The sequence below is a fragment of the Elephas maximus genome, chromosome 11 (genome assembly GCF_024166365.1).
Source record: "Elephas maximus indicus isolate mEleMax1 chromosome 11, mEleMax1 primary haplotype, whole genome shotgun sequence".
NCBI classification, from domain to species: domain Eukaryota; kingdom Metazoa; phylum Chordata; class Mammalia; order Proboscidea; family Elephantidae; genus Elephas; species Elephas maximus.
In genome coordinates this window covers 29942288-29954587 of record NC_064829.1, presented here as the reverse complement: position 1 = coordinate 29954587, position 12300 = coordinate 29942288, and the positions used below count along the sequence as shown (strand labels likewise).

General features: G+C 43.5%; 1 protein-coding gene across 1 annotated transcript in view; it reads right to left on the bottom strand.

The window, feature by feature from the left end:
• The window catches only part of LAMA3 (laminin subunit alpha 3), a 323465-nt gene that overhangs the window by 220039 nt on the left and 91126 nt on the right, over window positions 1–12300 (bottom strand). The window contains exons 9-11 of the mRNA XM_049902138.1: window positions 10518–10608; window positions 8152–8283; window positions 6020–6082 (exon numbers count right to left, since the gene is read on the bottom strand). Coding sequence (XP_049758095.1) covers window positions 6020–6082; window positions 8152–8283; window positions 10518–10608 — 286 coding nt within the window. The remainder of the gene's footprint in view (window positions 1–6019; window positions 6083–8151; window positions 8284–10517; window positions 10609–12300) is intronic.

Sequence of the window (12300 nt, the reverse complement as noted above, 5' to 3'; positions counted from 1 at the left end):
TCATCCTTGTTTGCCTGGATTATTTTGATGACCTCCTAGCATGCTTTTTCTGCCTCCAGTCTCCCCACTTCCAATTCATTCTCCATACTGGTGTCAAGAGTGATCTGCTTAAAACTCCAGTCTTCTCTTATCACTTCCCAGTTCTAAATCCCTCAAAGGTGTCCCACTGCCTTCAGGACACAATCCAAAGTCCTTGACATGTGTGACATAGTAAAATCCTTCAAAATCTTCCAGGCTGCCAGGAGCCTTGTGGCATCTTTGTGCAAACTAGAAAACAGTGCCCCTTCCTCGAGATGCTTTCTTGCCACCTGCTGTAGAACTGTTATAATAAATACACAAATCTGCAGTGTCTTCGGGGGTTATGGGGCCCCCCCCAGGGTGAGGGGCAGTTGTACACTGCAAGCCTGTGTATCTGAGCCTGGAGGCCTTCTCTGGTCATTTCCTAATCCTCTAGCTCCTCTCCCTGAACTTCTTCCCCCTTCCCATGAACCAGCCCCAGTGATCTACCTGCCCACCCCCTCTTCCATCCCCATGCCTGCTCTTAGCTGCCCCTCTGCCTGGCTAATTTCTCTTCATCCTCTGAGACTCAGCATGGATGCCAACTCCTCCTGCTCTGGGGAAGCCCTCCCAGAACCTCCACCTCCTGCCTTCCTCCTCCTGCGGGCTCCCTAGATTCACATTCTGGCCCTGTCCCAGCACTTAATACCTGCCGCCCTAACTCGTCACCTGTCCGTGTCTCCCACAGGACTGGGGGCTCTCTGGGAGCAGGGGGCGCGTAGCAAGCAGTTGCTTTGGCAGAGCACCTAGTACAGAGTAAACACTTAAAAGTTTAATGAATGAAAAATACGCTAACTATTCCAGAGTACAATTCTCTTTGGTAAACACCGTTCCTGAAATTCTATTTTATTGGCACCTAGACAGAGTAGGTAATATATCTGAGATATCAGAATTCGTCTGACCATCTCTAAGCCTTATCTGCGAGTCTCCAAGCCAACAATGGCTGCCCCACTTCACCAGGCAGATGAAATTCCCAGCCTGGACAGGGAACACGGCCAGCCAAGCACGACACAGCAGCCGCTGCCCCAGCCTCTCAGAGTTCTCGTTGCTAGCATGTCCCCGCCCCAACAACACTGACCTCAAAACGCTGGCAGTGACAAGTAGCTCCTCCTTACAAAGTGATTGGGGCGGGGGCGGGGGAGGCAGCAACTTTTCTTGATATTTGTCAAGAATCCTCCTCAAGGAATAAAACTGGGCATCCATGTCTTCAGGCCAAAGGGGCTGCTTTACATAATCATCCCAGACTCAATCTGCTTGACTAAGTAAGCACCTGCAGTCCATCTTGCGGAGTGCCTAGGTGGTGTCAATGGTTAAGCGCTCGACTACTAGTTGAAAGGTTGACGGTTCGGACCCACACAGAGGCACGTTGAAAGATGGGCCTGGTGATCTGCTTCCGAAAGGTCACCATGTGTCGGAATCGACTCGATGGCAACCAAAAATATAGTCTTTCTTACCGCTGATTTTGCTCGTCACTGCTCGTTGAACTTGGAGGAATTAAGTGGGACAGAAAGCATGACCGTGGGCAAGTGTCCCTCTTACAGTGTATGCTTTGGGTATGCTGTCGTTTTGAAAAGGAGCCCTTGAAAATGTATGTATTATACATTGACTTTCCAACAGTAAATCTTAAATAGATACAGCTGATCACTTGAACCCAGAAAACCCTAATAATATCTGGAGTCATATGATCTGCAAAACTATTCTGTTCTTTTCTTTCATCTTAACTTCTGTGTCTTTTCCCCCATTCTTTTCTTTTGTTTGTTTCTCTTAAGAGCATCCACGACCTTGCCTTGGACAAGATGTGCTGGCTTCCCCAGTATTATGTACTATCTTACCCTTCACCAGAGTTACCACTTAGCTATTGTCTAGTTAGCGTTTTTCAATGCCCACCCCTCCAATCCCTCGTATCCATCAAAGATTGTTTCTTTTTATGTGTAAACATTTTTGTGAGTTTTTATAATAGTGGTCTCATACAATACTCGTCCTTTCGTGACTGACTGATTTCACGCAGCATAATGCCCTTGAGATTCATCCACGTTGTAAGATGCTTCGCAGATTCATCTTTGTTCTTTATCGTTGCAAAGGACTCCATTGTGTGTATGTACCAAAGTTTGTTTATACATTCATCTGTTGATGGGCACCTAGGTCGTTTCCATCTCTTTGCTATTGTGAACAATGCTGCAGTGAACATGGGTGTGCATACGTCTATTCGTGTGTTGGTTCTTATTTTTCTAGGATATACTCCTAGGAGTGGGACTGCTGGATCCTATGGTATTTCTAGCTTTCTAAGGAAGCGCCATATTGTTTTCCAGAATAGTTGTACCATTTTACATTCCCACCAGCAGTGCATAAGAGTTCCGATCTCCCTCTGCAGCCTCTCCAACATTTATTTCCTGTTTTTTTTAATTTGTGCCAGTAATGCCAGGGTGAGATGGTATCTCATTGTGGTTTTGATTTGCATTTCTCTAATGGCTAGTGATCAAGACCATTTCCTGTGTCTGTTAGCCACCTCAGAGTCTTCTTTGGTGAAGTGTCTATTCATTTTCTTTGCCCGTTTTTTAATTGGATTATTTGTCTTTTTTGTTGCAGAGGTGTTGGATTTTCCTATAGATTTTAGAGATTCGACCTTTGTCAGATTTGTAATAGCCAAAAATTACTCTGTACGTTCTCTTTTTTCTTTTGGTGAAGTCTTTTGATGAGCGTAAGTGTTTAATTTTTAGAAGATCCCAGTTATCTAGCTTATCTTCTGGAATTTTTATGTTCTTAGTTATGGTTTGTATCCTATTAATGCTGTGTATTAGGGCCTCTAGCATTGATCCTATTTTTTCTTCTGTGAACTTTATAGTTTGCAGATTTATATTTAGGTCTTTGATCCATTTTGAATTAGTTTTTGTGTATGATGTGAGATATGAGTCCTGTTATATTTTTTTGCAGATGGACATCCAGTTTTGCCAGCACCATTTGTTAAAGACTGTCTTTACCCTATTTGACTTTGGGCCCTTGTCGAAGATAGGTGACCTTAGATGGATGAAGAGTGGTTTTTAACAAGAGACATACATTAGAACTATCTGGAAAACTTGTTCAAAATACAAGCCTGGGCTTTATCCCAGTAGATCTGGGGTGATACACAGGAATTGATATTTTGAAAAAGCAAGGGATTCTAAAACACACCCACTCTACTAGAGGTCACGAAAGCATCAATAGGCCTTTAAAAATTAAAATTCTCAGAGGTGGTGGGGAGGCGGGAATGCCCAGTATTGTCCAGCATTGTGTATTTTCTTACCCTGGCAGTTGAGATATTAGTGTTTCTAATATCCTCTTCCAAAAGTTAGGACCCAAAGAGAATATTTTTAAAATCCATGAACAGAAGGTCAGATTGAAGTGGATTATCTGGGCATTCAAATTCCCAAATAAATCTAATTGCACTAATTGAAACTTCTTTTCCTTGTGTCTGGAAACATTTCTCTAACATTTTCTAAGAGACTTCTAAACTTCCCTTCAAGTTCAATCAAATTTCTTTTCCCGAAGTCACCACTAGTCTACTTCTGGGGGAAAAGCAACTGAATAAAAAACGGATTGCTGTAAACAGACCATAAATAGCAGATCTAAAACATGCTTGCCGAGGAAAATCAGAGATGTGTGTTGTAATCAGGTCTCTAAAACTTAGTTCCATTCTAAGTCAGTTAACAAACATTTAAGGAAACATCGGCTGGTACCCACTATGGGCAGGATACCATGGTGGGCACTGTGGGGATGTCTAGCCAAGTCAAGCACAGCTTCCGCCCTGCAGGGACCAAATGTCTGATGAAAGCATAACACCCCACATCAATAACGCATAGCACCAGGGCTTGATCAGAGGACTCAGGTAAGGGTAGGGAGAAGGAGGAAATAAGGATAGGAAGGTAAGCCGAGTCACGGTGTGACTTCAAATGCTGAAGAACAGCGTCACTGTTTAATCACATTCAAGGCCACTGACCTCCGCGCTGCCCAGCAGCCCTGTGACATTTCCCTCACTCACTCACTCCCAACCTTCCGGCGCGTCTCTTTCATACCTTCTCTCTCCTCCACGCCAACACCTCCTCCTCCATCCTCACTTTCTTCCTCTGACCTTGCTTCTTATTTCACAGAGAACAAAGTAGCAGCCAGAAGGGAACTTCCACAGGCTCCCACCACTGCATCCTCCTGCCCCACCATGGATGCTTTTCCCTTCTTTTAAGGTCTTCCCTGCTTCAATAAGTGGCAGCTTCATCCTTCTCTTTCCTCAATCCAAAAGCCTTGGGGCCACACCCAGGGATCTCTCTTTCTTTCATAGGCCACTTCCAGTGCAGCCATTTATCACAAATCCTGTCAGTTCTACCTTCAGATAATATCCACGATCTACCCACATCTCATCACCTCTGTGCACACCCCCCTGGTCCAAGCCCCCATCGTCTCTTTCTCATAAGTTATTGTAACAGCTTCCTAGCAGGTTTATCTGTTTCTTCTCTTCTTCCCCTACAATTCATTTTCAATATAGTAACCACCAGTTGCCATCAAGTCAATTCCGACTCACAGTGACCCTATGTGGTACAGAGTATAACTATTCCATAGGGTTTTCTTGGCTGTAACCTATATGGAGGCAGATTGCCAGGCCTTTCTTCTGCAGCACCACTGGGTGGGTTGGAACCTCCAACCTTTAGCTTAGTAGTCAAGAGCAAACCATTTGCACTACCCAGGGACCTTTTGCACATAATTCAAACCAAAAACCTAACCTGCTGCCATAGACTTGATTCCAACTCATAGCAACCCTATAGGACAGAGCAGAACTGCCCCATAGGGTTTCCTAGGCTGTAATCATTACAGGAACGATTGCCACATCTTTCTTCTGCAGAGTGGCTGGTGGGTTCAAACAGCCAACCTTTCAGTTAGCAGCCAAGCTCTTAGCCACTGCAGCACCAGGGCTCCTTGCACATAATAAAAAACCCATTGCCACGGAGTTGATTCCAGCTCATAGAGCTGCCCCATAGGGTTTCCAAAAGGAGATCATGAAATAGCTGTAGAATGAACGATTAGGTGGTAGGTGTGGCACTCACATCCTCTAGCCACTCCCCTCCCCTGCTACTCTCTGCCCAGGGTCTTTTTCTGGCTGCAGAAGCTCCTCCACCTTCCTGCAGGCCAAGCTGGAAGTGCCCAAGAGTTCCCAGCCCAGAAGCAGTCCTCCAGCGATGGCAGAGAGCTGAAGTTACCCCTTCAGCTGGGATAACTCTGAGCAAGTTCTAAACTGTCTCCTGGAGTTGCCTAGAGGGCTGGAGCTCCGTTCATCCTAGTAGTGCCTAGCTCGCTGATGAGCCTTTATAATGGCTCCCTTCACCCCCTGACACACTCCTTTACTGATCCTTTCCTGGGATCACCTCCCAAAGAAACAACTTACACTCAGTTCCTTTCTCAAAGTCTGCTTTCAGGGGTCCTAAATAAGATAGTACAGTTCCCTGGGTGGTGCAAACAGTTAACGCACCCAGTTGCTAACCAAAAAGTTAGAGGTTTGAGCCCACCCAGAGGCACCTCAGAAGAAGGCCTGGTGATCTACTTCAGAAAAATCAGTCACTGAAATGAAGCACACATTCTACTCTGACATACATGGGGTCACCACACGTTGAAGTCAGCTCAATGGTGACCAGTTTTTTTTTTTTGGTGGTGGTGGTTGTTTTTAAATAAGACAGCCAGCAGGCACTGAAGCTTTTGGGGCAGGGTGGTGATGTAATCCCAGCTCTGTGTAGTTTCCTTAACCAGGTAACGCCATTACAAAAGCTAGAAAGGAATAGAGAATGACGGAGGTGAGGAGCTCAGTCGGGTGCCACCTGCAACGGACCCACCATGCTCTGGTAAGGAGGGATTGACCTGGACATAGCAGTGCACATAGGAAATAAGAAAAGAACACCAAGCCTAGCATTTTCATTGACTTTAAACCAAAAGAGAGGTTACTTGCCTTTTATATCTCCTGCTACTGGATCTTCAGGACTGGGAGTAGAAACAGGAAAAATGGGAATTCCTATAAAAATAGTTTATTAACAAATACAAACAATGGTTAATGAGACAGTATTGTCAAACATTAAATTCCCTGAACTAGGAAAAAGCCCTCTCTAATTTCGTGCAAAGTAACAGGCAGAGACTAATTTAAAGAAAGGCAATGTTCTATTTCAAGCGTCCAATAACTGAAGCCAGGATTGGTCAGGAGTTTTGATTTGTAGATTAATGAAAAGAAATGGATTTTTGTGCTCACAATAGCTCAGAAATCCAATCCTCATCGTATTTAGGCTTAAAACATGGCCTGTTTCCCACTACACTATGGGCTTGGCTTCATTAACACCTTTATTTTTTGTTTTAATGTAAAATTGAGAATAACTTTTTAAAAATATTTTCTTTCAAATGTTTTCTGTGAAATTGTATTTATGCCATAAAATCCCTTCAGGTTTCTTTTTTCATTAAAAAAGGTAAATCCAAGTTTTGCTCAGGCCCTATCCAGTAGTCACAGATTCTAATTAAGTCACCATGCAGTGTCATCCGATTTGGGCTTAAAACACTGGTTCCTTTCAATATAAGGTGATCACTAATACAACAGCCAAACGAGGACACTCCTGAGAGTGGAAGTGGGAGCTATTCTAGTAATTACCCTGGGTCAGCAGGTATGCCCTGATATACAGCCACTCAATTCACGAGAGTCCTGACCCCACGTGCCCACAATTCATCCCAACAGAACATTCCCATGATTGATCTGCAGGAGTTGTGAAGAGTCGGATGGGCAAAAACTAATATTGCAGTGAGAGGGGGAGCTCTCTTCTTAGCCAATGTGTTGGTGTTCTAACATAAATGTGCAGTTTTTACAGTGTTGCAGTATAAACAGAACCCTGAAATGTCATCATTTGCATAGCTAATTTCATACCCTCTTCTGTTTCACGTAGGAGGCCCTGGGTGACACAAATAGTTAAGCACTGGACTACTAACTGAAAGGTTGGCAGTTCAAACCTACCTAGAGGTGCCTCAGAAGAAAGGCCTGGTGATCTGCTTCTGAAAGGTCACAGCCTTGAAAATCCTATGGAGCACAGCTCTACTCTGCAACACATGGGGTTGCCATGAGTCAGAATTAACTGAATGGCGGCTGGTTTGGTTGGCTGTTTTTGTTTTTCTGCTTCATGTTGCATAGTGCTTCTGGCTGATCTCTGTATTTTTCTCTGAGATACAGGGGTGGTCACTTCAATCACTGCAGTGGGTGGACGTGCAGGCCCATGATAACTCGGCCCATTGTACAATAGGGAATAAGAAGCACATACACCTGGCCACCCAAATTATAACACATTATCTGTATATAAACAAAAATTTAGAAGCCCATAAAAGCTCTTCTACCTATGGAGAGAAATTTCGCACATGGGTTTCTATTAAGTTGAAATTGCCAATATTTGATCCTTTTGACCTATTGAAATAGCAGTTTCTAGAGTATAACTTAATCCTTTGGAGATAAATAAAACTAGGTTGTTGTTGCTGGTTGCCATCAAGTCGATTCTGACTCACGGTAACCCATGCACGCAAAGTAGAGCTACTCCATAGGGTTTTCAAGGCTGTGACCTTTCAGACTCAGATCTGTCTTCCAAGGCACCTCCAGGTGGGTTCAAACTGCCAACCTTCTAATTAGTCGTCAAGTGCTTAACCATTTACGCTACCCAGGCACTCCAAGTAAACTATAAAACCAAACCAAACCTGTTGCTGTGGAGTCAATTCTGACTCATAGTGACCCTAAAAGACAGAGTAGAGCTTCCACATAGGGTTTCCTAGGCTGTAATCTTTACAGAAGCAGACTGCCACATCTTTTCCCCACAGAGTCGTTGGTGGGTTTGAACCGCCAACCTTTTGGTTAGCAGGGTGCCACCAGGGTCCCTAAATAAACTACAAAACACGCAAAGTTTGTATTCCAAATTTTTGGAAATGCTTTCACATATATACAAGCTACCTGACCCCACTTCTGCCGCCTCCACCCCAACCTGCCGAAAAGTCCCCAGGTCTCAGTGCGCAAAGCCCAGCTATGGAACAAGAAGGGAAGCCTGTCGTTCTGCAGCATGTACTTACTTAAGCAAAACGGGAAACTGTAATATCCAACTGCACACTCCTCACAGTTGTCTCCATGGAAGTTTGGCTTGCAGTAACAGCGGCCCGAGCCCTGCTCACAGCCATCTGCTTGTTCAGGGTTACAGCTGCAAGCTGAGAGAAATCCAAGTGCTCAACAGATATACCCTTCACTGCACTTAAGACAAACATGACCCAATACTCCTTGGGCGATGTTTAATATTTATCATGGCTCTACAGTTATTCTTGAAGGGGTCTGGGTTGTTTTCCACTTTGCTCCTAATTGATGGTCCTCGTTGGCTGAATCTCATGGGGCCTCAGAAATGAGCTTTGATGAGAAGTTCTTGAGAAGGTAATTCACTACATTTAGCATTGCCCAGCAGCCTGGGTAAGAGGCAAGCCTGCATAAACCTAAACCAGAAAGGTGGGGATATAGGTCCTGGTGGGTCACTGGACACAGCCCCTTCTCCCCAGGGACCAACACTGAACATCCACACATGGTCATCCTTACACAGTTGTGATGCTCCCACAAGTGTGGGGTTGCTCAACGTTGATATGTGACCTGTAGACAGCATAGCAAGATTGCACCCATAGCCCAATGTTAGATCCAAGTGACATAGCTTCCTGAAGGCCATTTTTGCAACCAAACAGGATTATGAGGCTTGCATTTCAGAGCCACATAGCTGGGATATTAGAAACTTGGTAAATCCTCATTTGTGGTTTTCCATGACTGGGCAGGTCCTCACCCTGGACAGGGAACACAGAGCCATAGCTCATCTGAGTGCATTTCCTGTGAGGGACTAGGGGCCTGGAGAAGGGTGAGCATCAAGCCTCCCCCAGCCTAGCATCTCCTGGGATCCTTCACTTAATTTGTTTAGAATTTATGTGTCCTGGAGATCTTTATTGCTAAGCCTTTAACACCTCTGTGGGAACATTATACTGAAGAAGACAGAAATTAGAAAAATGATGAAAAAGTGTGGTTCCTAGCGAGGCACATTCACGAAGTCCTGTTTTTCTTTGCCAAGGACTATGCTTTGTGGGCCTGAGAGAAGTGATGGACATACTTGTTGGATGATGTGGAAGAGGGAAGAAAAGCGGGAACACAATTTTCAACAACTAAGGCTGCCCTAGAGAGAGAGACAAGTCAAAATTTTGACAGTCCATGGGCTTCAATGTCCTCAAATGATATGATGAATGAATTTGGGGGCAGGGGGTGGGGATCATAGGAACAGAGGCCAAGTTAAGAACTAGAATTGTTTTCCAACTGTGACAACCAGAGAACCAGGTATTAAGTAGGTTGTGGATTACATAAAGGCCAAAGTCCATAATCTCGGCTATGACCGGTATTTCCACAGGGGAAGAGCAATGGCACTTTTCTGTGTAACAAATGTGGTATGGTAGAGTGGCAACAGAGAGGTATCAGCTGTTCCCTGGGCCTACCATTTAGTTGTTCTGGGACCTAGGGAAAATATTTCAGTACTCAGACCCCTTCTTCAGCTTCCCCATATCTAAAATGAGAATAGTACAGTGTCCTAGGTTTGTTGTGATAATTAAATAAGACATCTTTGAAAGTACTTAGTCAATGCCTTTTTTGCATATAGCAAGTGCTCAATAAACCAGTTTAAATGACTATTATTAAGTCCTTGTAAAATCATTACTATGTTGTCTTGATGCTAATTCTGACAAACTACGTAACTATCAGAGACCCTAGAAATGTCGAAAACAGCAGAAAATGGAGAAACTAACATTTATGGCCTACTATGTGCCAGGCTCACCACTGAGTGTTTTCCTAGATGCTTTTGATGGCACTTCACATAATCTTAAGAAATGTATTATCACTTCATTTTTGTTGTTGTTGTTGTTGAGAATATACACAGCAAAACATACATGTACAATTCAGTGACATTGATCACATTCTTCAAGTTGTGCAACATTCTCACCCTCCTTTTCTGAGTTGTTCCTTCCTTCCCCATTAACATAAACTCACTGCCCAGCTAAGGTTCCTATCTAATCTTTCAAGTTGCTGCTGTCAATTTGATAACATACAGTTCGTAAAAGAACATAATGCTCAAGGCTGACTTTTTTCCCCCTAGTTAAGCTAAATTACTGTTTGGTTTTAAGAAGAGCTCAGGGGGTTTTTGGTTTAAAGGTGATCTGAGGGCAATCTTTCCAGGGGTATCACTTCTATTTATATATAAGAAATCTGAGGCTTGGAGAGATTATGTCACTGCCTGAGGCTCATAAGGGGCAGAACCAATAATACGAAGACAGGGAATGAAGGGAATTACTATCCAATCAGAATTTAACCCGATGGGCCCCCTGAAGCAGTGATCCCAGTCTCAGATACACCAAGCAGAAATGAAACTTACGGATACAGCCATGGGGGGCGTCAACTGGAACACCATGAGGGCGGTAATAACCCTTAGCACACAATTCACAGTTTACACCAGCTGTGTTATGCTAGAAAGAAAGAAAAAAAAAACTTAGAAGAAAGTACTAGAGAAGTCCTTAGATTGTGCTATTCATCCAGTGAAATAAGCTTATGCAGGTATAATTTTGTCATATATAATTGTAATTTCAAAGTCACTAAAAAAATAACAAGCACTGATCTTGACCACGAGACTATAAGATTTACCACAGGACATCAGCTTAACTTTGGCTCTGGAATTTTTTCCCATTGCAACAGGAACTGAGGTAAAGGTCCCCAGACTGGGCGGCTCAGGCTTTCCTCTCTACCACAGAATTTGCTTAATGAGGCACCTGCCATTGGAGTGAGAAAAAAATTCAAGAGGACTATACCCCATAGCTTCATTCCAAAGAACCAAGGAATGGATCAGTCACATTTGGGTTTAACTCAAAGAATAAAGGGTCATGTGCATATTAATATCTTCTCCAATTTGGGAAGAAATAGCACAGACAGATCCTCTTCTCTCATTCTAATTTCATCTGCGCTTTAGTCATGAAACTATTTTCCAAAACATTTCTATTACATGAATGGAAAAAGTAGACATGAGTCTCATACACAGAGCTCATTTTAAAGCACAATACGAGGCAGCCTTTTATATTTCATAGTTAATGCTTGTAATTGCCTCAAAATTAAATTACCCAACACGCATCATCAGTTCCCAAGAACTATACATCATTAATTTAGCTGAGTCCTGGCTTGCTCTCTCCAATTTGGCAATAACTAGGAAACCAGTGTTCTTTCATTAATGAAAGGAAAGGCAATGGGAAGTTAAAAGAACAAATACAACACACTTTGACCCACACAAGAGTCTGCATAGAAAGACAGAGCGGAGAACAAAGGCCTTTTTTGTATCCTTACCCCAGTTTCAGATGAGTTTATTAACTACAGGCTTTTATTACTGCCACTCCTTGTTCTGTGGGCTAAAATCTGAATTCATTTTAACATTAAGGTCTAAAACCTCACTGGCCATTTCTTTGCCTTCACATTTGCATGCATAAACATTATGGGCAAATAAGAAACATCTGTAATTCACCTCCCTTCCACTAAATGCTAACTGACCCCTCCACTCTGCTGTTTGCCACTGTGACACATAACAGAAAGGACATCAGCCAGCTGTAGAGTTTTTCCCATTGGATAGAAAATAAGGAAAAAGTCTCTAATGTGGGCAGTTCAGGCTTTCCCCCCCTCACAGAATTTACTTAATGAAGCACTTGCCACTTGAGTGAGAAAAAAAATTCCAGAAGGCTATTCTCACAGACAAGTCATATTTCTAAGACAAAAAGAACAGCAATGAATGGGAAATAGTTGAGAGAGCAACAAATACTCTGCAGATGGAATAATGCCTGTACTTGGCCTTCAGATACCTGGTGATTCTCTAGGACCTGCACCACACCTTGAGTGACCAAGCGTCACTGTGTCCATAGATAACACGGACATGGTCGGACCAAGGCCCAGGTCAAGGACCAAGGACACTGATGACTCCAAAATTTCTATATTGGAGAGACTGGGGAAGCAGCCTTGCTAGGAGGATTAGGGGCTTGATGTCTCATTTGCACAACCCACTGTTACATAAGATGAGAAACCCTCAGCTATCCAAGAATGGGGTGGGTGCTGATGGAATCTATGCAGAGTAAGCCCACCTCACACTTAGCTCCTCCCTTCACAATGCCACCACTCAGAGAGAC